Raw genomic sequence first — 25701 nt, 5'->3', positions numbered from 1 at the left:
GGCAGCGTGCAGCGCGCAGCGTGCAGCGCGCGGGAGCCGCGCCGCGGGGAGAGCCGGGAAGCGGGAACCGGGAACCGGACCCGCGCCGCCCGCCATCCCTCCCCGGCTGAGCGGCCCCCGAGGGGCGGATCGGGTCGGATCGGATCGGATCGGTGTGAGCGTCCTCTCCCCGCAGCGCGCTGGGCCCAGCCGGCATGTCTGGGTCAAAGGAGAAGAAGCGCGCCAAGAAGATGAGGAACCAGCCGGCCAGCGTCACGCTTGCCGCGGAGCCGGGGCCCTTCTCCGGCGGCGGCAACAGAGCCTGCCCGGCTCCAGGTACGGCTGCGGGATCCTCTGCCCAGGGCCGGGCTGGGTGACCGCCGAGGGCGTCCCCCGGCCGCGGGGTGGGTGTCCGTGGCGGCGGCCCGTGGGGCGTGCCCGGTGCGGCTTCGCTCCCCGGCCGCTGATTCCTTTGGCCCTGCCGTAAACCTCCTTCTCGCTTCTCTGTGCCAGCCCTTCGGCTGCACGGCATTTCCACGTCTGGCCTGTCGCATCTGACAGAGTATTGGAGACAGGGTCTGAGTTTGGTGCCGTTTCCAGAATGTGCAGAAGGCAGCTTCCTGTGCTGCAGGCTTGCTGCAGGGCAGCGCAAAGACTTCACTTCTCTCTAGAAAAAGAACTCAATTCTCATTTCTCCTGGCTTTTTCAGGTGTGAATATTAAATATGATAGAGGGGAATGTGAAATACAACCTTAGGAGGAAGGACTGTGTACAGTTCTCAGCTACTCAGACTGCTCTGTGGTTGTTAACTCTTTCCATTTCCAACCCCTCCAGGAGATGTTCGCTCCGAGCAGCAGAATTCTTCCAATCAGTCATCTGGGCCTTCTTACAGGAGAGATCAGTGCTTTCCAAGAGGGCAGAATAGAGGAGAGAGAGGCAGAGGCAGAGGAGGATGGCAAGGAGGAAGCCAAAGTGTTTCTGAGGAAATGCCAAAATACATAACAGGTTTGTACGTGAGAGCAGAAGTCACTCGCTGGCGTAGTGCCTCTGCTTTGCTTCCCTGCCCTGTTTTTCGTGCTCTGATGCAGTGCTCTTCATTCCAGTGTCTGCCTTTGCTGAAGCTCGTGCTGCTGAGATCAAAGCCATGTTGAAGGCAGTGTCCCAGAAGTCTTCCAACTCTCTGGTGTTCCAGACTCTGCCCAGGCACATGCGGAGGCGAGCCATGAGCCACAACGTCAAGCGCCTGCCCCGGCGGCTCCAGGAGATGGCCAGGAAAGAGGTGCCAGTGCCTGATCAACTCTCTGGTGGCCACAGCTAATGCACACTGTGCAGCTGAGCTCCTGATGTGAGGGCATTTGGGGCTTCAGCCAAAGCCTGATGCATTGTGTGGAAGGGGCTTGCCTAAAGACTTTCAAAGTGTTGGTCATGGTTAGCCTTGGGGATTACAGAGATCTCACAGCAGAGGAAAGTGAGACTTCTTGCTGTATAACTTACTATAGCCCTATGAGGAAAGACTGAGGGAGCTGGGGTTGCTCAGCCTGGAGAAGAGGAGACTCAGGGGTGACCTTATCACTCTCTACAACTACCTGAAGGGAGGTTGTAGACAGGCTGATGATGGTCTCTTCTCCCAGGCACCCAGTACCAGAACAAGAGGACACAGTCTCAGGCTGCGCCAGGGGAGGTTCAGGTTGGATGTTAGGAAGAAGTTCTACACAGAGAGAGTGATTGCCCATTGGAATGGGCTGCCTGGGGAGGTGGTGGAGTCACCGTCATTGAAGGTGTTCAGGAGGAGACTTGATGGGGTGCTTGGTGCCATGGGTTAGCTGTTTGGGTGGGTTGGATTGGTTGATGGGTTGGACACGATGATCTTGAAGGTCTCTTCCAACCTGGTTTGGTTTATTCTAATAAAGGTTTATTCTATAGGGTAGCTCAGGTTGGAAGGAACCTCAGAGATCATCCACTCCAACCCCTCTAGCAGGGGCAAGGACACCTCAGCTGCTCAAGGCCTCATCTAACCTGGCCTTCAACACCTCCAGGCAGGAGGCAGCCACAGCCTCCCTGGGCAGCCTGTGCCAGAGTCTCAGCACCTTCAGACTGAAAAACTTCCTCAGCTCCAGTCTAACCCTGCTCTCCCTCAGCTTCAAACCATTCCCCCTGGTCCTGTCTCTAGACACCCTCAGGAAAAGTCTCTCTGCAGCCTTCCTGTAAGATCCCTTCAGCTATTGCCAGGCAGCTCTAAGGTCCCCCCCAGAATCTTCTCCTCTCCAGGCTGAGCACCCCCAGCTCCCTCAGCCTGTCCTCCCAGCAGAGGTGCTCCAGCCCTTGGATCATCTTTGTGGCCTCCTCTGGCCTCTCTCCAGCAGCTCTGTGTTTTCCTTGTGCTGGAGGCAGGATTGGAGGTGAGGTCCCATCAGAGCCGAGTCAGGGGGCAGAATCCCCTCTCTTGCCCTGCTGCCCACACTCCTGGCTGCAGCCCAGCACACAGCTGCCTTTGGGCTGCAGGAGGGCACTGCTGGCTCCTGGGAGCTGCTCAGCACCCAACACCCCCAAGGCTCTTTCTTCAGGGCTGCTTTCAACCCACTCTGCACCCAGCCTGGATCTGTGCCTGGGGTTGTTCCAACCCAGCTGTAGGGCTTGCTGGTGCTTCCTGTACCCTTGTTTGTGTCAGCTTGTTTCTCCTGCAGAAGTTTGTCCTTCTGAGCTGTCTTTCAGTCCCTTCTCTCACCCCCAGGCAGAGAAAGCTGTCCACCAGAGGAAGGAGCAGTCCAAGACCAAGTGCCGCAAGGCTCGGCGGCGCCACGTCCAGCTGGTGGCAGAGTTCAACCGCAGGCAAAGGAAGAACATCTGGCTGGAGACACACATTTGGCATGCCAAGAGATTCCACATGGTGAAGAAGTGGGGATACTGCTTAGGAAACAGCCCCACAGAGAAGTGCTACAGGGCTTGTTACAGAGCCATGACGAAGCACTGCCTTCTCCAGGTACCCCCTTTGCAGCTCTTCCCTTTCTTGTGCTACTGAAGTGAAACCTGTCCAGCTACTGTGAGCACTGCTGACTCTTGGAAGTGGTGCTGTGTCAGCTCCTAGTAACTGCTGAGTGTCAAGGCAGTGATTTCATAATGGCAATGAAGGGTGGAGAGCAGCAGAACAAGCTCAACCTTTAGAGTCTTACGGTAACTGTGGCTGAGCTACATCTTCAGTCTGCTCAAGAGCCAAGAGATTGACAGGCTGGGGAGCTGGGTGGGGAGAAACTGAATGAAATCCATCAAAGGCAGGGGTTGAGTCTTGCTTCTGGGAAAGAACAGCCCCAGGGACCAGGATAGTTTGGGGACTGAGCTGTTGCAGAGCAGCTCTGGGGAAAATGACCTGAGGGTGCTGGTGGACAGAAGGATGCACATGAGCCAGCAATGTGCCCTGGTGGCCAAGAAGGCCAAGGGTGTCCTGGGGTGTACTGGGAGGGCTGTGGTGAGTAGGTTCTCTTCCTGCTCTGGCCACATCTGAAATACTGTGTCCAGTTCTTGGTCCCTCTGGGAACTGTGTGACAGAGTCCAGTGCAGAGCCACAAAGCTGCTGGAGGCAGAGAAACATCTCCCTGTGAGCACAGGCTGAGGGAGCTGGGGCTTGGAGCAGAGGAGCCTGAGGGCTGCCCTCATTGCTGGGGATAAAGATGTGTAGGACAGAGCCAGGCTCTGCTCAGGGATGTCCAAGGACAGGACAGGGGGCAAGGGCTGCAAGCTGGAGCAGAGGAGGTGCCAGGGAACAGAAGGGAAAAGTTTATCCCTGTGAGGGTGCCAGAGCCCTGGAGCAGGCTGCCCAGAGAGGCTGTGGAGTCTCCTTCTCTGGAGCCATTCCAAACCCAGCTGGATGTGTTCCTGTGTGACCTGCCCTGGCTGCTCCTGCTCTGGCAGGGAGGTTGGACTGGATGATCTCTGGAGCTGCCTTCCAACCCCAACAATTCTGTGATGATCTTCCAGAGCAGGATGCTGTTGAGGACAGCTGCTTTGTTCCATGTCCTTTTTGCTCAGTTGGTTTGAGTTGGTTGGCCCTCAGCTGAGCAATGCCTGCCAGCTCTCCTGCAGGTAGCACTTTTAGGGTAGAACAGAACTCACAATTTCCCTTTGGCACAGATTTCAGTGAATGAAGAATTACTGCTGCAGTGTAAATTGTGAAGCTCTGCCTGGCCCTTCCTTGCCAGGCTCACTTGCAAGAGCTGTTCTCACTTTCCCATTGTCCTCTTGTTTCAGGACCTGTCCTATTACTGCTGTCTGGAGCTGACTGGTAGAGAGAATGAGCTGCTGAAGCAGCTGGCTCGAATCTGTAGCATGGACACAGGTAAAATAGCTGAAGGTCAGACAACAAAGGTTCTGAATAGACCAAAGGGTGACTCATCCTTCTTGAGCACCAAACACAATTTAGTAGGGGGAACAGAGTTGGCCAAGAGTTGTGAGCTTGCTTGAAAAACATAACTAAAATGTCTCAGAGTAGGACTGGACAGTTTTGTCTGCAGTTGCATCCTGGCCTGCATCAGGAAGAGTGTGGCCAGCAGGAGCAGGGAAGTCATTGTGCCCTCTGCTCAGCACTGGTTTGGTCACACCTGGAGTCCTGTCTGCCCTTTGCTGCTCACAGTGAGGGTGCCCTGTGACAGCAGCACTTGGGGCATGTCCCCTCCAAGAGGACACAAGCAGCTGCTAAGGCTGAGGGGCCCAGAACTGGACACAGTACACCTGGAGTCCTGAGTCCAGTTCTGGGCTCCTCAGTTTAGGAAAGATGTTGAGATGCTGGAAGGTGTCCAGAGAAGGGCAACAAAGCTGGGGAGGGGTCTGGAGCACAGCCCTGTGAGGAGAGGCTGAGGGAGCTGGGGTTGCTTAGCCTGGAGAAGAGGAGGCTCAGGGGAGACCTTCTTGCTCTCTGCAACTCCCTGAAGGGAGGTTGTAGCCAGGAGGGGGTTGGTCTCTTCTGCCAGGCAAGCAGCACCAGAACAAGAGGACACAGTCTCAAGCTGTGCCAGGGGAGGTTCAGGCTGGATGTTAGGAAGAAGTTCTTCCCAGACAGAGAGATTGGCCATTGGGATGTGCTGCCCAGGGAGGTGGTGGAGTCCCCATCCCTGGAGGTGTTCAGGAGGAGGCTGGCTGAGTCCCTTGGTGCCATGGTTGAGTTGATCAGATGGTGCTGGGTGCTAGGTTGGACTGGATGATCTCAAAGGTCTTTTCCAACCTGGTTAATTCTGTTCTATAATAAGCCAGTTGTGGCAGGCAGCCCAGCAGCCAGGCTGAACTTTCTTTTTGGTTTTATTCTCAACAAGAGATGATTTTGGGTTTCAATCAGCATCCTCTTCCTTAGGATTAACCTTTGCAGAGGCTTGCTGCCTGGCTGGGAGGTTCGAGGGCTCCCTGGACCTCTACCGAGCGGATCGCTACCCCGAGGCCATGCTGGGTCCTGTTACATTCATTTGGAAGCCCAGGGATGGCTCTGAAGAGAGGCAGCTCTGGATCTGGGTGCATCCAGCTCTCAAACAGGTATTGTTCTTTTGTTCCCTGTGTGGTTGAACTCTCTAAATAGAAATCAGGTTTTGTGTGCCAGCAGATTGCATTGCCTGAAGCCCTGACCCTGTTCAGCAGCACTTTCAGCTCTTGCTGGAAAGCCCTGGGCTTCATCAGGAGGAGATTTGTTCTCTGAAGTCCTTACAGAGGGGAAGAAAATTACTTCAGCTTTTCAGTGCACTGCTTAGCATCCTAATCCTGAGCTTCCCATTCTTCTTAAGGACATCCTGGGGGAGTTGAAAGCAATTTTTCAGTGCTCAGAGCCTGAGGAGATCTGCATTCCTGAGCCTGTCCCACCATCAGTCCCAGAGAAAAAAGATGTTGTTCAGAGCCTTGGCAAGAGAAGAAAGGAGGATAAGGAAGGAGAAAAAGCTGTGCCAGTGAAAAAAATCATTGGTGATGGCACAAGAGATCCTCTCCAGGCCTGCTCTTGGCTCTCACCAGCTACTGGCATCGTGATCAGGTTGGTTCAGAGTCGAGTCAGAAGCTGCCCTTTAACCTCTTGAAACAGCTGAATCCTGCCTTGGCAGTGCTGGGGGTGGGGGTTGTGTGTGGTGTGCTTGTCCCTTCACCTGAATCCTTCCTGTTGCAGTGACAGAAGCATGGAGATTCTCAGGTACAGGCTGATTGGCCCCTTAGCACACTGCGTCCTCACAGACACCTTGAAAGCTGCTGCCCTCCAAACAGTAAGGACCTCAAGTTCAGATCCTGCTCTCATGTTGGGAAGGCTGCTGGGATGTGCAGGCTTGGCTTGGCTTGGCTAGAGAGAAGTCACCAACTCTCTAGCCTTGCTTCTTCTAAAGGCTGACCTCTGTGTTCCTGCTCTGTTGGCTTCTCTGTGGTGAGCCTCTTGACTAACTCTGGTGTCAGCAAGAATCCCTGCCTGGGGTGAGTCCAGAGGAGGCCACAGAGATGATCCAAGGGCTGAAGCAGCTCTGCTGTGAGGATAGGCTGAGGGAGCTGGGGGTGTTCAGCCTGGAGAGAAGATTGTGGGGGGACTTTAGAGCTCCTGCCAATAGCTGAAGGGATCCTGCAGGAAGGCTGCAGAGGGACTTCTCCTGAGGGTGTCTAGGGACAGGCCAAGGGGGAATGGTTTGAAGCTGAGGCAGAGCAGGGTTAGACTGGAGCTGAGGAAGAAGTTCTTCAGTGTGAGGGTGCTGAGACTCTGGCACAGGCTGCCCAGGGAGGCTGTGGCTGCCTCCTTGGTTGGGGTGCTGAAGGCCAGGCTGGATGAGGCCTTGAGCAGCTGAGTCTAGCTGAGAGGTGTCCCTGGCCATGGTGGGGAGGTTGGAGGAGATGAGCTCTGAGGTCCCTGAGCCATTGTGTGGTGTTTCTGTGAGTTGAAGTGGGGGTAGGAAGAAGCTGGCAGCAGTGGTGCTGTTGAGCAGACTGCAGTGATGTGTTTTGCTGAGTGCTTCACACTCTCTGAACCACAGCTCCTGTTTCTCAGCACTGCACTGCAGTTTAACTGGATGTGTTGTTTCCCAGGAGATGGCAGATGCAGAGGCAGAGCTGAATAGCTGGTGGGTAGAGGCCTGCAAGGACTCTGGCAGAGTCTCCCTTCACCACCGTCAGAGTGCTGTCTTTGAGCTCTTAGAAGGTATTTGGGCATGTGGGGGGCATGGGGGGAAGGGGAAGCTCTTCAGTGGGGAAAACTGGCATTGGAAATGCTTGCTCAAGAGAGTGGTGCCTCTGAGCATCACTCCTGGAGCCCAAGGCATTGGCCTGGCTTGACAAAGATGTGAGAGGTGGGGGTTTAAGGGCACCTTAATCTTCTCTACAGTCCTAAGCTCATAGATCCACTGATTCTTGTTTCCTGAAGCTGAGATTCCTGGTGGGATATGCAGCCTGACATAGCCTCCCTCTCTTCCCCCCATGCACACCAAGTGAAGGCAGTAAACTCTGCAGTGTCTCCAGAGGTAAAATGGTAGAACCCTGCCCCAGCTGGAGATATTTTACCTTGCTCTGTATGGTTTTGTTTCTAATGAGCAGCTGTGTGTCTGGCTGAACTGTCAAGTCTATCACAAAGTTCACTTTCTAGCACTGAAGCAGGGAAGGAGCTGACTTTGGTAGCTCTCACTGTAATCAGGCTGCCCAGTGTGCTGCAGCTAAGCAGAGATGAGGTAAACCTTCCCCAAACCCTTTGCAACTTCCTTTCTCTGAAAGACAAAAGCAAGGTTTGGGTTTTCTTTAAGAGGTGAGCAGAGGGCTGGAGCTGCTCTGCTGTGAGGACAGGCTGAGGGAGCTGGGGCTGTGCAGGCTGGAGAGGAGAAGGCTCCCAGGAGACCTCATTGTGGCCTTCCAGGATCTGAAGGGGGCTCCAGGAAAGCTGGGGAGGGACTTTTGAGGGGGTCAGGGAGTGATAGGACTGGGGGGGATGGAGCAAAACTAGAAGTGGGGAGATTCAGATTGGATGTTAGGAAGAAGTTGTTGCCCATGAGGGTGGTGAGAGCCTGGCACAGGTTGCCCAAGGAGGTGGTGGAAGCCTCCTGCCTGGAGGTGTTTGCAGCCAGGCTGGAGGTGGCTGTGAGCAACCTGCTGCAGTGTGAGGAGTCCCTGCCCATGGCAGGGGGTTGGAGCTGGCTGAGCCTTGAGGTCCCTTCCAAGCCTGACAAGTCTGTTTCTGTGTGCCAAGGATGAATTGAGTCTGAGTTGTGAGAGTGACCTCCCTTCCCCCTTAGGCACAAATGTAGCTGCAGACTTTGTCTTGGTGCTGTTGCTGTTGTCTTTTGTCCTTGGACACTGGACAAGCATGGGTGAGTTTGAACACATGTTCAACTGAGCACCCTGGATTGCTTCTCTGGTGTCACTTCCCTGCAGGGGAAGCAGTGCAGAGGGAGGTCAGAGGCTGCTGGGTGGTTTGATGGCAATGTCACTCTGTGTGTTTTCCAAGGGCTAAGCTCACCATCCCAAGTGCCACCAGGCACAGTCCTGGGCCTCACTGTTGGAGATCCTCGAGTCAATTTGCCAAAAAAGAAGACAAAAGCCACCCCAGCCTTTGGGAAATACCAAGGTAAAATTGCCTGCCTTGTGCTCCTGGGCCTGCCCCAGGCCAGAGCTTCACTTGCTTGCTTTCTACTCCTTTGCTTTGCCTTGCTGTCAGCTTCTCCTGATGGGCTCTTGCTGCTCTCATCTGGTGTTTGCTGTCAGAATGTTCCCTTCCCCTCTCCACAAGCCCTGGCAGAACAGAAACAGCTCCCTAGGTGTGAGAAGAGCAGTGGTGAGGGAGGGACATGCACCACAGCTGGTCTTGTGCTCAGTGGAAGCCTCTGTCTGACCATACAGATGATCCAGGTTCGAATCCTGGCAAGGCCAACCAGGTGCTAAAAGCTCCTTAGTGAAGTGTTCCAGAGCTTCTGCAGCATGGAGTGGGAGTCATGTGCAGTGCCTGGGAGGTGTTTCCAGTCAGCTGGACAGGACACAGGCTGCCTCACCTCCCAGGAGAAACAGGCAGCAGTAGCAAACAGCACCAGTCGAAGGTTCCAGAGGCTTCATGCCCTTGGTAGTGTCTGCAGGATGCCAGAGTAGCCTCTGTCTTTTCCTCACTTGAATCACCTGCACACCTGCTTCAGTTCCTGGCCTTTATCCCTCCACACAGCTCTGTACCCTGGATTTCCTCACCTCCTCCTGTTCTGCACTCTGTATCTAGAGCAGCCTTGCTCCTGTTCATTACTCTTGCTCCAGGATCCATTCTAAGCTCTCCATCAATTCTCTCAGCTCAGTTTGTAGGCTGCTTGGGATCTTGCTGCATACTTCACTGCATCTCTACACCAATTCCACTCTTCCCTTCTTGCTTCCTGGCCATCCAGTTGCTGTTAGGATTACTGTTGGTAGGGTTGAAGTGGCACTGTGTATGTTAGCAGATTGTGTGTGTGTGCTCTGGCCTCTCTTCTTTCACAGCATTTAAAAGCTAACTGATTTTCTTAGGAGGTCTTTCCTGCTCTAAACATGCACCAGGAGTGATTAGGTTAGGTAAGTTGCAGCCATCACCTTTGCTTAGGGCTTGTCAGCCTGTGAAAGGACACACATCTGCCCCTCCCCCTTCTTGTTCATCCTAACAAGTCAGATGTAACTCACTCTTCCCCACTTGCCTCTGAAGGCACATGCTGATGGGATTTAATCACAGAGCTGTCCTCATGTCTTCAGGCTGGGGAAGCAGGAAGCTTGTGAATGACTCACTTCCCACTGCCTGCTCAGCAGGTGTATGCCTTCTGGACGCCAAGACTGGCAGAAAGCAGTCAGTGCTCACATGCCTGCAGGTCAGTGCAGGCCCTGGCTCCATTGTGAAGCTCACTGCCAAGGTTTTGGTATGCTTGGGCTGTCTTCTGTGGGAGGAAGCAAATGACACTGCCTTAAAAACTGCTCCAACTGTGGTGGAGCTTCCCAAGAGTCACTGAAGGAGGTGTGCAGAAGGAGAATGCATGGTGAAAGACAGGTGACCAGGAGTTCCTTCTGCAGCTAGAGAGCCTGACTCCCTGGCTGTGAATGTGCTGCTTGCAGAGGTGTCTGGGGTCAGCTGTGCTGGTACCACACAGCCCTGTGTTCCTGTGGCTCTGAAACTGCTCCACAGCAGTGCTCTCTGGCTTTGCTTTATGTTATCTCCTCACAGAGGGAAGGGCAAACTGCAAACAGAGGAACTCTTAGGTCTGCTTTCTAGGACTGTTAAGATAGAGCAACAGCTTGCAGTGGAACAAAGCCTTCCTCTGCCTGTCCTGTCCAGGCACCAGCACTGACACCAGCAGAAGCAGACAGTGTGCTGATTGTTGCTGAACTTTGTGTGCTTAGTAACACAGCTCCCTGCTTCCTCTGCTAGCTCTAACATCTTCCCTGTCAGCAGCAGCTTACTCATCAGTAGGTTTATTTCCCCAGCATGTCTTAAAGTGTGGACTGAAGAAAAGAGGAGAGAGGTAAGAAATGAGAGAAGTGGTGTGAGGATTTGGGCTCCTGGTTAGAATGCAGTGTGCTTGCTAAAGAGAGAGTGGTCCAAAGCCTGACTTCAAACCCACACAAGAGGTGAGACCTTGGAGAGCACAAAGTGAGCAGCAGTCCCTCCCAGTTCTAACCACAGAACTCTTCATGGGTTGTTAATTGGTCAGAGTTACTGTCCTGGCTGTCTCATACTGCACACTGAAGGCTTTTCCTTCACAGATCACTGAAGGTAGGCAGGCACTGAAGGAGGGAGGTTATTTAATACTCCAGCAATCAATTGCAAAGCTAGAAGGGTTACTTCCCTTCACTGACCCACACAGCTGCTGGTCTCTGCAGCCAGGAGTAAAGGATAGGCCCTTCCTTGAAGTGCAGAGCCTGAGAAGGTGCAGAGTGGGAAGCCAGTGCTACATGAGTACCTGTTATCCCCCTGCCCATGGCAGGGAGCTTGGAGTGGATGAGCTCTTACAGTTCTCTTCCAGCCTAAGCCATTCTACCACTCTGTGATCAAGTCCAGCATTGTGCCAGGTCCTGCACTCAGCTCACAACCACCCCAGGCACACTCCAGGCAGAGTGCCTGCAAGGTTGCCCAGCAGAAGGAAGCTGGGTGTGGTGTTTGGCAGCTGGCTGAGCAGGAGCCAGCAGTGTGCCCAGGTGGCCAAGGAGGCCACCAGCAATAGTGGAGCCAGCAGGACCTGGGCAGGGATTGTGCCCCTGTACTCAGCACTGGTTAGGCCATACCTTGAGTAGTGGGTGCAGTCTTGGGGCTCTCACTCCAAGAAGGACTCTGAGAAGGGCAATGAAGCTGGGGAAGGGTCTGGAGAGCAGGGCTGGAGAGCAGCTGAGTTTGCTGGGGGGTTTGTCTGGAGAAGAGGAGGCTGAGGGAGACCTCACTGCTCTCTCCAGCTCCCTGGAAGGAGGCTGCAGTGAGGTGGAGGTTTTGCTCTTCTCCCTAGTCTCAGGTGATAGAAGGAGAAGCAATGGCCTGCAATTGTGCCAGGGGAGGCTGAGGATGGAGATGAGGACAAATGTCTTTGCTGCAAGAGGGATTGGCAGAGGCTGCCCAGGGAGGTGGTGGAGTCCCCATGCCTGGAGGTGTGCAAGAGATGTGTGGCCATGGCAGCTGGGGACAGGGTTTAATGGCCATGGTGGGGTTGCACTCAGTGATCTTGGAGGCCTTTTCCAACCCAAACAACTCTGATTCTAGGATTCTGTGGTAGTCATAGCTGTAACAATGACATTTCCTCTGTGTGCATCCCTTAAAGGTCATCCTTGCTTCTCTTCCCAGCTTCCTTGGGTGGCCTTCATTTCAGGCTCTGTAATGCTGCTCTCTGATTTCCACCCAGCCCCTTGAGCTTCACACTCTTGCTTGAAAGGTGAAATCCCAGGATGTTAACCATGGTGTCCTGTGACTTGTGATGCCCTCTGCCAGGTGGATGTGCCTGAAGCTAACAGTTTTATCTCATCCTTTTCAGCTGGCAAGCCCTGTGGCAGTGGAATGTTCCAGCAGCAGTGGAGCTTGTTAGCCTTTCCCTAGCCTGGATCCTTAAGCTGGCTGCTGGCTGCCTGGCTGGCAGTGGAGTGGTTTACTTGGGGGTTTTTTGGGGGGGGGTTGGATAATTTGATACTTCAGGCACAGCATTGTTGTTGGAATCTTGTTTGAAGGCTCTCTTCTTTTGTAGATTATGCCAAAGCTAGGCAGCTGTACCTGGAGGGTGTGCCTGCAGAGTGTGCTCACAGCTTCATCTGGGACCAGGACATCTGTAAGAGCGTCACAGAAACCAAACTCTCAGAGCAGGTAACTCAGCAGCAGGATTGCCATGGGGAGCAGGGGCTGAGAGTCCCCAGGCTGAGACTCTACCAGTGCAAGGGCAGCTGGCTTCCTGCTCTCACAGCATCCACAGCTCATCTGATGGCCTGTGGAGTGTTTTCTCACCACCATTGCATGACTGAATTGAAGCTTTATTGGAGCCCCTGAAGGTCTCAATGGTTGTAGGTTTGTTTATAAGATGGGCTTTGAATTTCTCCCCCTACTGTGTCACTGTGGCTCATGTGCAGCAGGTAAAGGAAGGTGAAATGGCACAGAGGGGCTCTGGCTGTTCCCTCAGTCATAGCCAGGATGATTCTCCTGACAAGAGAGATGTGGAAGTGAGGAGAAAAACCTCCTGGTTCTGACCTGCAGCACTTTGTCTTCTGGGCAACACCTTCTAATGCACAGCTTTGAAACCTCCTGCCATGGCTTTGCTAGCCATGGAGGAAGCACCCCATAAGGTGCTTGGGTGACTTAGTCCCAGGAGGGGATAAACTTTCAGCACTGTTGTAATAAAGAAGAGAAAACATTTGTGTGGCAGGAAGAGCCCTAAGGATCCCCTTGAGGAGAAGGAGGTTGGGGCTCCTCCAGCCTGGCTGCCATGGTGTAAAAGAGGCAGAGGATTGACAGACAGGAGAGCAGCACAGCACAGCTGCCAGGCAGCCCTTTTGGCTGTGCCAGTGTTCCTCATGCTGCCATGAGCTGTAGAGTTTGCCTCCTAAAGCAGCTGATGTGGAAGGGCCCTGTCAGGAGGCAGCCTGCTGCTCTGTCCTTGGTGTGGTACAGTGAAATCCAGCAGCTGCTGACTGACAAAGCCTTGATGCCAGCATGCTTTGGTGCCCAAATGTTCTCCCCATCTCCTTGGGTGTAGCAGTGCAGGCTGGCTCCATGTGTGGCCAGTCTGCAAGCCCTGCCCAGGCCACCCCTGTGCACAAAGCTGGAGGTACCAAGCTGCAGTCCTTCTTCCTGCCTTCACCTGTGCTGGATGGTTTTGCTCTGAGTTTCAGTTACCTGCTCTCCACCAGGGTCTAAGAAGGCAGAAAAAGGCTGCTGAGCACTTCTTGTTGTTCCTAACTCCAAGTTCCCTGGCACAGGAGGGGCAGCTCAAGATGCAGCATGTTCCTCCTGTGTTACGAGCTCACCTCACCTCTGAAGGGCATCTGGGAGAGGGAAAGCTGCTTGCTAAACTTATGGGAAATGTCTCCTCCTTCTCAGGATATAAACCATCTGAGAGCTCAGCTACTGGTGCCTGGCTCCCACCTTGATTTGGGGCCTTCTGAGTCCAAGATCCCCATCCTGTTGGTGCAGCAGCCAGGGAGGATGGCTGGAGAGGATCGGCCCGGGTGGGGCAGCGGCTGGGACCTCTACCTGCCCAAGGGCTGGGGCATGGCCTTCTGGATTCCTCTTGTGAGTAACTGCCAGCTGCAAACTGCACTGAGTGGGGGCAGATCCATCACTGAGCTCAGCATGATTGGTTTTGAGAGAGCAGGCCTCACCCTCTGTATGCAATTAGGGATCAAAGCCCCCTTACAAAGAGAGTGCCTCACTGCCTGCTGGAGGCTCCCAGCCAGCACCTTCCCCTGTCTGCTGCTGGGGGTGACTGTGCCCATGGGGCAGGCTGGGGGTGACTGTGCCCATGGGGCATGCTGCTGGGGGTGACTGTGCCCATGGGGCATGCTGCTGGGGGTGACTGTGCCCATGGGGCGTGCTGGGGGTGACTGTGCCCATGGGGCATGCTGGAGGTGACTGTGCCCATGGGGCATGCTGCTGGGGGTGACTGTGCCCATGGGGCATGCTGCTGGGGGTGACTGTGCCCATGGGGCGTGCTGGGGGTGACTGTGCCCATGGGGCATGCTGGAGGTGACTGTGCCCATGGGGCAGGCTGGGGGTGACTGTGCCCATGGGGCAGGCTGGGGGTGACTGTGCCCATGGGGCATGCTGCTGGGGGTGACTGTGCCCATGGGGCATGCTGGGGGTGACTGTGCCCATGGGGCATGCTGCTGGAGGTGACTGTGCCTATGGGGCATGCTGCTGGAGGTGACTGTGCCCATGGGGCATGCTGGGGGTGACTGCCCATGGGGCATGCTGGGGGTGACTGTGCCCATGGGGCATGCTGCTGGAGGTGACTGTGCCCATGGGATGTGCTGGGGGTGACTGTGCCCATGGGGCATGCTGGGGGTGACTGTGCCCATGGGGCATGCTGCTGGGGGTGACTGTGCCCATGGGGCATGCTGGGGGTGACTGTGCCCATGGGGCATGCTGCTGGGGGTGACTGTGCCCATGGGGCAGGCTGCTGGGGGTGACTGTGCCCATAGGGCAGGCTGGGGGTGACTGTGCCCATGGGGCAGGCTGGGGGTGACTGTGCCCATGGGATGTGCTGGGGGTGACTGTGCCCATGGGGCAGGCTGGGGGTGACTGTGCCCATGGGGCATGCTGGGGGTGACTGTGCCCATGGGGTAGGCTGCTGGGGGTGACTGTGCCCATGGGGCATGCTGCTGGGGGTGACTGTGCCCATGGGGCATGCTGCTGGGGGTGACTGTGCCCATGGGGCAGGCTGCTGGGGGTGACTGTGCCCATGGGGCAGTCTGAAGCAGGGAATCAGTGGGGAGTAAGGAGGGAGAGCTGAGGCTGTAGCTCTTGGGTTTGTGTTCCTGCAGCCCCATGGCTCTAGAGAGAAATGACTTGGTGCCTGCTTGCTCATCCATTTGCACCACTGCCAACTCCTGGCCTCTGGTTTGGGGGAGAGCTTGAAACACAAGGACTGACCTAAGCTCAAACACTGCTCAGCTGCTGTTTGAAGCATCCTGCTTTGGCTGTTTGGGTGACAGCTTTGAAGTCTTTGTGCAGTGAGAGTCATGCTTTTGAATGTGCAGAGGGGTGGGTGGCAATGACACCTTTGGACAGCTAAAATGATTTGGGTGGAGACTTGGAGGGGGTGAGGTGACCTTCCTGGCAGTGCCCAGGATCAGAACCTCTGAAGTTCTTTCCTGATAGCTGTTCAGAATTAAATGTAAAGAGCATGACAAACACTTTTGTTAGGCAGAGTTGGGGCTGTTCAGCCTGGAGAAGGGAAGGCTCTCAGGAGACCCAGTTGTGGCCTCCCAGTATCTTAAAGGGGCTCCAAGAAAGCTGGGGAGGGACTTTGGAGGGTGTCAGGGAGGGATAGGACTGGGGGGGATGGAGCAAAACTAGGAGTGGGGAGATTGAGATTGGCTGTGAGGAAGAAGTTCTTATCATAGTATCAGTCAGGGTTGGGGGGGACCACAAGGATCATCTAGTTCCAACCCCCCTGCCATGGGCAGGGACAGCCCACACTAGATCAGGCTGGCCAGAGCCACTCTTCCCCAGGAGGGTGGTGAGAGCCTGGCCCAGGCTGCCCAGGGAGGTGGTGGAAGCCTCCTGCCTGGAGGTGTTTGCAGCCAGGCTGGATGTGGCTGTGAGCAACCTGCTGTGGTGTGAGGTGTCCCTGCCCATGGCAGGGGGTGGAGCTGGCTGAGCCTTGAGCTCCCTTCCACCACTAACAATTCTGTGGTTGTAAGTGGGCATCTAGAAGTGTGGCCCCCATTTCTTCCTTGGCTCTGAGAGCTGAGGTGCCAGGCCCTGTGCACGGCGCTGTCTGCGGCGGGAGCCCGGGCCCAGCCTCACCTCCGCGGCGCCCTGCTTTCTGTGACAGGTCTACCGAGGGGTGCGAGTCGGGGGCCTGCAAGAGGCCTTGAAGCACTCTGAGTACCAGAGAACTCCTCACACTCCAGATGATTTCCCAGACTGCAGGGCAGGGATGCAGTTTGCCAGGGAGCTGGAAGCTGATCTGCGGCAGAAGTTCAAACGGTAACCACCGACCTCCGGCCGGCTGCGGGGGACACAGCAGTGCTGCTCAGTGCTCCCCTCAGGGCTCTTCTTCTGCCCACTGGGCCTGGCCTCACCCTCACCCTGCACTTGTGTCCCTTTAGCCTTGGGCTGAAGGGAGATCTTGCCCTTCTGTTTCAAATCCCAGGATGAAAGCAGACAATCCTCTCTCTGTAGCTCCTTAATGGGAGAGCTCTGCTGAGCAGGACACAGCCCCAAAGGTGATCCAAGGGCTGGAGCAGCTCTGCTGGCAGCACAGGCTGAGGGAGCTGGGGCTGTGCAGCCTGCAGAGGAGAAGATTCTGGGGGGGACCTTAGAGCTGCCTGCCAGTAGCTGAAGGGATCCTACAGGGAGGCTGCAGAGAGACTTCTCCTGAGGGTGTCTAGAGCCAGGCCAAGGGGGAATGGTTTGAAGCTGAGGCAGAGCAGGGTTAGACTGGAGCTGAGGAAGAAGCTCTTCAGACTGAGGGTGCTGAGACTCTGGCACAGGCTGCCCAGGGAGGCTGTGGCTGCCTCCTTTGTGGGGCTGGTCAAGACCAGACTGGGTGAGGCCTTGAGCAGCTGAGTCTAGCTGAGAGGTGTCCCTGCCCATGGTGGGGAGGTTGGAGTGGATGAGCTCTGAGGTCCTTTCCAACCTGAGCCAGTCTGGGAGTCTGCTCCCAGAGATCTGCTCAGTTTCAAGGCTCCTAACAAGGCTGCATAACAGCAACACAAGCCAAGCTCAGCAGCAAATGAGGGAGGAGGCAGGAAAAGCCAGAGTGTCAGAGTGCACCCTGGGTGCTAGGGAGCTCAGTGGATGAGGAGGGGCACTTCAGTCCACTGCTGAGATGCCAGCTGCTCTGGAGTCTGCCTTCACTTCCACTGCACTAAACACAGAGCTCCTAGCCAGGAGGCTGGGGTGGCCTGAGCTCTGCACCACCTGAGGCTGGTTCCTCTTCCAGCTAGGAGGGGAGAGGAGGAGATGTTCAGGGGAAGGTGTGGTGGTCAGGCACAGCACCCAGAGATATGCAGCATGGGCAGGAAGGGAGCAGTGGGGCCTGGAAGTGCATCTCTGGAGCTGTTTAATGAGGGTGCAAAAGCAGTGCACACTCTGTTCTGAGCACCTGGCTTTGAAAACAGGAAGCATTTGCTGGGCCAGTGGGACAAAGCAGGCAGCCTGCTGGAGGGCTGGGAGCAGGATCAGGGCCCAGGAAGCAAACCTTCTCCTCTGCTTTCTCTCTCCTCTAGGCGTCCCCCTGCAAAAAGGGCAAATTATGTCAAGCTGGGCACTCTGTCTCCTTTCATCTGTCCTTGGGGGCAGCTGACCAAGAACTGGGAAGGAAGAGTGAAAGCTTCAGGAGGGCACAGCTTTTGTGAGCCCAAAGCAGAAGCCATCAAAGAAGCTTCCCCTGAGACTGGGGAGTTAGAGGAGGCCATGGAAGTAAGCTCAGAAGGTACCCTGAAGACAAAGGATGATACAGGAACCCCAGATGGTGGTGACAGAGGTGAAACTGTGCCAGCAAGTGACTTCATTGTCCTCAGGTATGTGACCATGGTACAGGGGTGAGATGTTCTGTCCTTGCTGGGAATTACTGAGTTGGGAAAGGAAGAGCTCAGCCTTCACCCAAGGGCTGGAGCAGCTCTGCTGGGAGCACAGGCTGAGGGAGCTGGGGGTGTTCAGCCTGGAGAAGAGAAGGCTCCAGGGGGACCTCAGAGCTGCCTGCCAATAGCTGAAGGGATCCTGCAGGGAGGCTGCAAAGGAGCTTTTCATGAGGGTATCTAGAGCCAGGCCAAGGGGGAATGGTTTGAAGCTGAGGCAGAGCAGGGTTAGAGTGGAGCTGAGGAGGAAGCTCTCAGTTTGAGGGTGCTGAGACTCTGGCACAGGCTGCCCAGGGTGGCTGTGGCAGCCTCCTTTGTGGGGGTGTTGAAGGCCAGGCTGGATGAGGCCTTGATCAGCTGAGTCTGGCTGAGAGGTGTCCCTGGGCATGGAGGGGAGGTTGGAGGAGATGAGCTCTGAGGTCCTCTCCAGCTTAAGCCATTCTCTGATTATTGCTTGACCCAAACAGAGTGAGGAGATCAAACAGTTTTGTTGTGGATCAGAATGTGCTGTTGAGTGGAAGTCTTCCTCCTAGACCAGCTGAAGTAAATGCCCTCAGCTGCCTGAAGTGTGACACTCCTGAGTTCAGTGCACTCCTGGCCTGGTCACTCCCTGCTTCCAGGGCTGGAGCTCTCAGAGGCTCATGTTTGGGGCTCTTGAAGGTGCTGCCGTGCAAATCAGCTTGCATTCTCTTTGCCCATCATCCCAGGTGGCTGTTGCACTGCCTCAGCTGTGAGGAGAGCAGAGCAGAGCAGAGGATGCCCTGCATTCCAGTGCGACACAGGAGGGCAGCAGCAGTGCTTGCAAGGAGCCTGGATGCAGCTCTGGGGTTGTGTGCAGTTCCAGGGAGAGGAAAGCATTGGCAGTTCTGGACTGCAGCAATGGCACTGGAGGGGTTAGAGCATTTCTCACAGGTTTTGGGGCTTTTCCTGAGAGTCTGATGGAGAGCTGCAAGGATGGTTGGGGCCTGGAACATCTCTGCTCTGAGGAGAGGCTGAGAGCCCTGGGGCTGGGTAGTCTGGAGAGGAGAAGGCTGAGAGGGGATCTGATCAATGGCTACAGATACCTGGGGGGTGGGTGTCAGGAGGAAGGTGATGGTCTCTTTGGGTGATGCCCAGGCCAAGGAACAGCAGGTCCAGGCTGGAGCACAGCAGGTTCCACCTCAGCATGAGCAGACACTTCCTTGTGGTGAGGGTGCCAGAGCCCTGCAGCAGGCTGCCCAGAGAGGCTGTGGAGTCTCCTCTGGAGACATCCAAAACCCACCTGGATGTGTTCCTGTGTGACCTGCTCTGGCAGGGGGCTTGGAGTGGGTGATCTCTGGGGGTCCCTTCCAACCCCTGGCATTGGTGACCCTGAGGAAGTCTCTCTCAGATGAGTTCTCCTCACTCATGCTCTTGATAGCAGCCTGGGAGGTCACGGCGAGCCCAGGGGCTGTTTGGATGGTGCTCTTGCAGACGTGTGGGGCACTGGATTTCTGTTGCACTGCTTGCTAATGACCACCCTGGCTGTTCAGTGACCACCCTGGCTGTGTCTTGTGTTTGATGTTGGCAGGAGTGAGAAGCTGCTGCTGCAGCTGGCAGCCTGGTGCTACCCCACCGCGGGCAGGGACCGGCGGCTCCGCCTCGTCTCCCGCCTGGGGCAGAAGCAGATGGCTGAAGATGTCCTCTTGCCCATCCTCAGCAGCTACCCAAGGGCTCTGGTGTGGGTCAAGCTGTCTCTCCTGGGCAAGGGGAACCCTGAGTTACATGCCATGATTTGCATCCCAACTGAAGCTGACCTGCTGCAGCTAAGCAAGGACAGACTCTACTGTGGCCCGCAGGAGCCCAGGCACCAGGACATATTCAAACACAAGGTCCAGAAGCTGAAAGAGGAGAAGAAGAAGAAGAAGATGACCAAGGCTCTAGAGGATGAGCCTGCAAGCACTCCAGGTGATAAAGAAACAACTGACAAGCCTGAAGAGCTTGTTCTTGGTCTGTGGTCAGGTGCCCTCCCAGATGTCACTTCCCACTGCTCCAGAGCTCTCCTGGGCTATGTGACTCGAGGGGACTTCTCTCTGGCTGCTGGCTGTGGAGAGGCCCTGGGCTTTGTTAGCTTGACAGGCTTGCTTTGGATGTTGCACCAGCAGCCAGCAGACAGGAAAGGGCTGGTGCTGCTGAGGACTCCAGCATCCTTGCAGTACAGATTTGCCAGGCTCAATATTGAGGTTTGAGGAGCATTGCAGTGCAGCAGAATGCAAACCCCAATCAATAAACCAAAGGAGGCCTGGCTGGTCCTCTGTGGCCTTCCTGGTAGCTCTCAAATTGGAGGTGGTTGTGAGGCCCAGCAATGTCTTGGGGACTGTGAAGTAATGCCAAAGCTTTGTGGTACTGCTGGTGAGGATGATGACTGCATCCACAGAGCAAGCACTGCTTGTGATGGCTGCTCCTGCTGTGGCCATTGTCATCAGCTTCCTGGGCTCTTATTGTGGACAATAATTCCACCTCAGGGCAGGGCATGCTGGACCAGGAGGCAGAAAGTGAGCATCTCCCTGTGCTCAGGTGGATTGTGACTCCAGAGCCCTTTGCCACATGGCTGCATGTGCTCTGGGCCAGTGCATAGCAAACAGCTCTTCCCAATCCATACAATCACAGAATGGTTTAGATTGGGAGGGACCTCCCCAGGGCACCCACTCCAGCCCCCCTGCACTCAGCAGGGACATCCTTCACTAGAGCAGGTTGTTCAGAGCCTAGTTGTGCTTCACCTTGAATACCTCCAGGGATGGAGCCTCAGCCACCTCCCTGGGCAACCTGCTGCAGTGTTCCAGCAGCCTCCTGGTGCAGAACTTGTTCCTCACATCCAATCTCAGTCTGCTCTGCTCTCATTTCAAACCACTGCCCCTGGTCCTGTCCCTGCAGGCCTTTGCAGACAGTCCCTCTGCAGCCTTCCTGTAGCCCCCTTCAGGCACTGGCAGGCTGCTACTAGATCTGCCTGGAGTCTTCTCCTCAGCCTGTCCTCGTAGCAAAGGTGCTCCAGCTCCTTGATCATGACCTCCTGTGGAGCCCCTCCATCAGCTCCATGTCCTCCCTGTGTTGAGGGCTCCAGAGTCCTCCTGTCTGAATGGCTGTGGCTGCAGTGGAACAGAGCAAAGCAGAGAGGGCTGGCACAGAAAGCAGAAGGGTCCTGAACTTCAAGGCAAATCAAGTGTGCCCCAGCTGTGGACTCTTGGACTAGAGCAACTGGGGCTGTTCAGTTGGAGAGCACAGCCACCTCTAGTCTGAGAGAGGACAGTGGCAGTGTGAAGGCCTTGAGAGGCCAGGTGCTGCTGGCAGGTCAGCAGGCTTGTGCTGGCATAGCAGAGGGATGGTTGGGCTCCTGCAAACACAGGATGCTTTGTGTCTGGGGTATGCTGGGCTGGGAAGCTGCTTCATCTTCCAGCTTGCTTTGTGGATGTTCAAACAGCCACAGAGCCTCTGAAGTGTGCTGGGGGTGAGGGGAGAGAGTATTTGGTTGGGCTGAAGGCATGTGGCTTGATTTTGGTGTCTTGCTGGTTTGGGTGTTGGGGGGGTGTGTGTTTAATGACAGCCTTAAGCTTGCAGCCATTCTTGAGTTAAGGAGCTTGAGAACAGGCCTGCAGCAGTGCCCTGCAGTCTAGTAGCAGCATGCTGGAAATGTCTCCTGGGAGGTGAAGCTGCCCTGAGGTGATCATGTGCCAATAAAAATGGAATCTGGGCTTGACTCTGGAGTCTGCTGCTGCTTCAAGGAGTTAAATATGGGTCAGCTAATGACTTTGTCTGTCTAAGTAGTACCCTGCAAGCCATTCCAGGTCTGGTGTCCCCAGCAGGAGGACACAGAGCTGCTGGAGTGAGTCCAGAGGAAGCCACAAAGGTGATCCAAGGGCTGGAGCAGCTCTGCTGTGAGGACAGGCTGAGGGAGCTGGGGCTGTGCAGCCTGGAGAAGAGAAAGCTCCAGGGAGACCTCAGAGCTGCTGCCAAATGCTGAAGGGATCCTGCAGAGGGACTTCTCCTGAGGGTGTCCAGAGACAGGCCAAGGGGGAATGGTTTGAAGCTGAGGCAGAGTAGGGTTGCACTGGAGCTGAGGAAGAAGCTCTTCAGTGTGAGGGTGCTGAGACTCTGGCACAGGCTGCCCAGGGAGGCTGTGGCTGCCTCCTTTGTGGGGGTGTTGAAGGCCAGGTTGGATGAGGCCTTGAGCAGCTGAGTCTGGTTGAGAGGTGTCCCTGGCCATGGTGGGGAGGTTGGAGGGGATGAGCTCTGAGGTCCCTTCCAGCCTGAGCCTTTCTGGGAGTCTCTCATTCCCAGTTTTGGTTGGCAGAGTCTTGGGCAGGCAGGTTAGTGCTGGGGGGAGCTGTTTGCTGGAGGAAGGCTGTGGAGCACCTCACCCACCCCGAGCCACTGGTGGGTTAAATATGGCAGAGGGCTGGGGAGGGGACCACAGCCCTGCTCCCAAGGGCAGTGCTGGCAGGGGGGCTGGGCTTCTTTAGTTATTAAAGGCTTCAGAAGAGCCACTGAAGAGCTGTGCTGGGAGTGTGGGGTGGGAAGAGGCAGGCTCCAGCACAGCCTTGCACTACAGCTCCAGGAGAAATGATGCTGAGTGACTCCAGCAGCGTTCACCCTCGGTGCACCTGAGCCAGCAGTGCTCCTCCCAGCAGGAGGCCGGGAAGCAGCTGCTGGAGAGCCGGCAGAGGGCCCCAGAGGAAAGGGCTTGGGGCTGGGCTGCAGAGGCTGCTGCGAGCGCTGCAGCCTGCAGGGCTGTGTGGGTGGGGAGCTCCCCTGGCCCCGCAGCCTGGCTGCTCCCATCGGGCTCTCGTGGCTGTGAGCCTGGGCTCCATGAACCCTTTGAGTGGGGAGCCTGACTGAAACAGTGCTGGGAGCAGAGCTTCCAGAGCTGTGCTTCGTGGGAAGAAAGGACCAGAGCTGATGTTCAGATGGCTTTCCCCCCACCTCACCTCCCTCCTCTTAGCAGACACTGAGCTTCTTGCCTTGCTAACCCTGGCTTGTGTGTGAGACAGAGGAGCAGCCCCCTCCCCCCAGCTGTCATTTGTTTCTTTCCTGCTCTTTTGTTCACTGACTCTTTCCCAGGTTGTTTTTCTCCCCTTTCAACCCCCCCCACATCTGGAGGCCTTTTTCTTTTCCTCCTATTGGTAATTTCTGCCAGGTTTTCATTCTGACACTTCCTGTGGCTTCCCTTTGATTTCCATCCTCTCCTCCTGATTTATGACCCTGCTCTCTGGTGAGGCAGGGAGCAGAACCTGGGCTCCCAAGAGCCTCCTGTTCTGTGTATCTTGCAGGATTGTCACACAGTTGTTTGCCTTTAAGTCAGTGATTTATGCCTTCAGGCTGCACTCCCCTTGTAAAGTGCACTGCGAGCCTGAGAAGTTAAAAATGCTCAAAGCTCCCAGCCAGAGCTTGTCAGGAAAAAACAAACAGCAGCCCCAGAGCCAAGCCCCAGCCTCTGAGCTGCTGGAGCTGCAAGGAAACTCCAACTGCTGTTGGGATTTCCAGGTCGGGAGCGCCTGGAGGGGGACTCAGTCCCCAGCCCTGTGTCAGCAGCAGGGAATCAGCCTGGGGCTTAGCTGTGCACCAGCTGGACAGGGGGGCTGTGTGCATCATGCTCAGCCAGGTGTGGTTTGCAGCACACATCTGTGCTTGGGGCTGGGGCTTGCTGCTAGTTACCTACTGGGTAACTAGCCCACAGCATCTGGCTCAGCTCCTGTGGGCCCTGATCCATGAGCAAGAGCCCAGGAAGCTCTCACCCAGTGGAAGGAGTTCTCTGGCTCCCATGCTTATCTCAACCTCCTCAAAGTGGATGCCAGCAAACCCCTTTGCTGTCATTCCTTTCATGGAGAGAGCCTTTGGACACTGAGCTGAAGCACAGGAGGCAGCTCTGGTGTTAACCTGTAGCACTGTGAAGTGGCCAAGGTGCTGCTCCTGGAGCTCTTCTGCAGCTCCCTTACAGCAACTCAACAAAATGCTCTACTTGAGACTCATCTGCTGAAGGATCTTGCCTCAGCCCAAACCACAACTTGCATGGCAGGTGCCTGCTCTGTTAAGCCCAGTGACTAATGGCTCTCCCCAGCTGAGGGTCTCATGCCTCTGACAGGAGTGTTCTGTACCACTGCAAAGCCAAAAACTGAGGCTGCACAAGAGGGTGGTGAATGCTCTGTGGAGGGAGGCAAGGTGTGCCCAGGGCCAGGCTGTTCAGTGAACCAGAATCAGGGGGACCTGGGTTAGAAGAGACCTGAAAGGTCATCAACCTCCCCACCATGGGCAGGGACACCTCTCAGCTAGACTCAGCTGATCAAGACCTTGTCTAACCTGCCCTTCAACACCCCCAAGAAGCAGGCAGCCACAGCCTCCCTGGGCAGCCTGTGCCAGAGTCTCAGCACCCTCAGACTGAAGAACTCCCTCAGCTTCAAACCATTCCCCCTTGGCCTGTCTCTAGACACCCTCAGGAAAAGTCTCTCTGCAGCCTTCCTGCAGGATCCCTTCAGCTATTGGCAGGCAGCTCTAAGGTCCCCCTGCAGTCTTCTCCAGGCTGGACACCCCCAGCTCATCCTCATAGCAGAGGTGCTCCAGCCCTTGGATCATCTTTGTGGCCTCCTCTGCACTCACTCCAGCAGCTCTGTGTCCTTCTCAGACTGAGGACAGCAGCACTGGAGGCAGGGTTGGAGGTGAGGTCTCAACAGAGCAGAGCCAAGGGGCAGAATCCCCTCTCTTGGAGGTGGAAGCCTTGGGGGATCATGGCACACACACAGACAGGGTAGCCAAATGCAGCCTAACAGGTTTCTTTTCAGTGCTCTGGATCTGGAAGAGGCAGATCTGTCAAACCTGGTCCCTTCACATGTCCCTGTGAGGCAGGCAGCAGGAACAGAGCTCAGGGTGCAGGAACAGAGCTCAGGGTGCAGGAACAGAGCTCAAGGAGCAAACTGCCACAGGCAAGATTCTGAAATGCTAAGAGTGAGAAAAAAAGAGAAAGGCATAAGATCCCCAGCAGCTTTTATCTCCCCAGACTAAATCATGCAGGGACCCCCACAGCCAGAGCCCCCAGTGTCCTGTGCTTCCAAATGCTCTTCCCACAGGCCAGCATTCTAAAGAGTGCCACACTCTGCCTCTTGCAAATTCAGCTGAGCTGCCCCTGAGCTCTTCCTGAGCACTGCTCTGCTCTCACCAAACCCTGCAGGAGCAGGTGGAGTTGTACTGAGTGATGAGGACTCTTTTCAGCCCAGCTCTGTTCTTTCCCATCTTGTGGCAGCTTTGGGAGTCAGAGCCTGCTTGACCCCAAACAAAACCACAGGACTGTAGAAGGGCTGAGGTTGGAAGGGAGCTCAGAGCTCATCCCTCACCACCCTCAGTGTCAGGAATTTCTTCCTAATGCCCAGTCTCACTCTGCCCTCCTCAAGCTTCAAACCATTGCCTCCCATCCTGTCACTGCAGGCCCTTGTCAAAAGTCTCTTACCCAGCTCTCCAGTGGCCCTCTTCAGCACGAGGAAGGCTGCTCTGAGGTCTCCCAGGAGCCTTGTAAAGATCAGATCTGTGATCTTCATAATCAATGAGAGAAGCTCTAGTGCCAAATCCTTCCTGTCCACCTCTGCAGTTCCTGATGAACACCCCAGGTGTGCTCTGCTGCCCCAATCCCACTCAGGCTGGGCCAGGTGGCACCCAAGGCAGCTCCACCCTGGTGCTCAGGAGGGGTTGGCTTGGGTGAGAAAGGGACCACCCACATCAGCCTCTGTGGCTTCTCCTTAGCACTCAAACAACCACCCCAGAGCTGCAATGAGAAAGATGCTTCCCAGATTGGCACTGCCTTAATGCAGCAACTTTTAATTACTGTATATATAGATGGATCTTTTTAAGGCTACATGTGGAAGTGGTTTGGTTTAGTTTGGGGTTTGGGTTTGGTTTTGATCCAGGCCAGCAGGGATTAAAGGGTTAACAGCAGATAATTTATTTCCCTGTAAGACAACATGCCTTACAAGCACCAATTGCATCCAGGTTTGCTGAATATTTTTGCAGTGCAATAATTCTTGCAAA

General features: G+C 55.5%; 1 protein-coding gene across 1 annotated transcript; it reads left to right on the top strand.

Moving 5' to 3' along the window:
- Nucleotides 1-37: 37 nt before the first annotated feature.
- On the top strand, nt 38-21410 carry POP1 (POP1 homolog, ribonuclease P/MRP subunit). The gene is made up of 15 exons (XM_068161166.1): nt 38-315; nt 814-984; nt 1083-1258; nt 2711-2959; nt 4222-4309; nt 5318-5493; nt 5739-5980; nt 6110-6203; nt 7006-7117; nt 8411-8530; nt 12126-12241; nt 13469-13660; nt 15927-16081; nt 17326-17619; nt 19226-21410. The coding sequence occupies exons 1-15, from the start codon at nt 195-197 to the stop codon at nt 19881-19883; spliced, it is 2964 nt and encodes a 987-aa protein (XP_068017267.1). The 5' UTR covers nt 38-194; the 3' UTR covers nt 19884-21410.
- Nucleotides 21411-25701: the final 4291 nt, after the last annotated feature.

The sequence above is a fragment of the Melanerpes formicivorus genome, unplaced genomic scaffold (assembly GCF_026170545.1).
Source record: "Melanerpes formicivorus ecotype bairdi unplaced genomic scaffold, bMelFor1.0.p_v2 SCAF_56, whole genome shotgun sequence".
Classification (NCBI taxonomy): Eukaryota; Metazoa; Chordata; class Aves; order Piciformes; family Picidae; genus Melanerpes; species Melanerpes formicivorus.
Note: the sequence above shows the minus strand (reverse complement) of the source record. Positions and strands in the feature narration are given on the sequence as shown.

Excerpts from the sequence above, each read along its gene's own strand:
- POP1 (XM_068161166.1), top strand. The coding sequence starts at position 195 with ATGTCTGGGTCAAAGGAGAAGAAGCGCGCCAAGAAGATGAGGAACCAG. Across the intron at positions 4,310-5,317 it reads AATCTGTAGCATGGACACAG|GATTAACCTTTGCAGAGGCT; the intron begins GTAAAATAGCTG and ends CCTCTTCCTTAG. Across the intron at positions 16,082-17,325 it reads CTGCGGCAGAAGTTCAAACG|GCGTCCCCCTGCAAAAAGGG; the intron begins GTAACCACCGAC and ends TCTCTCCTCTAG.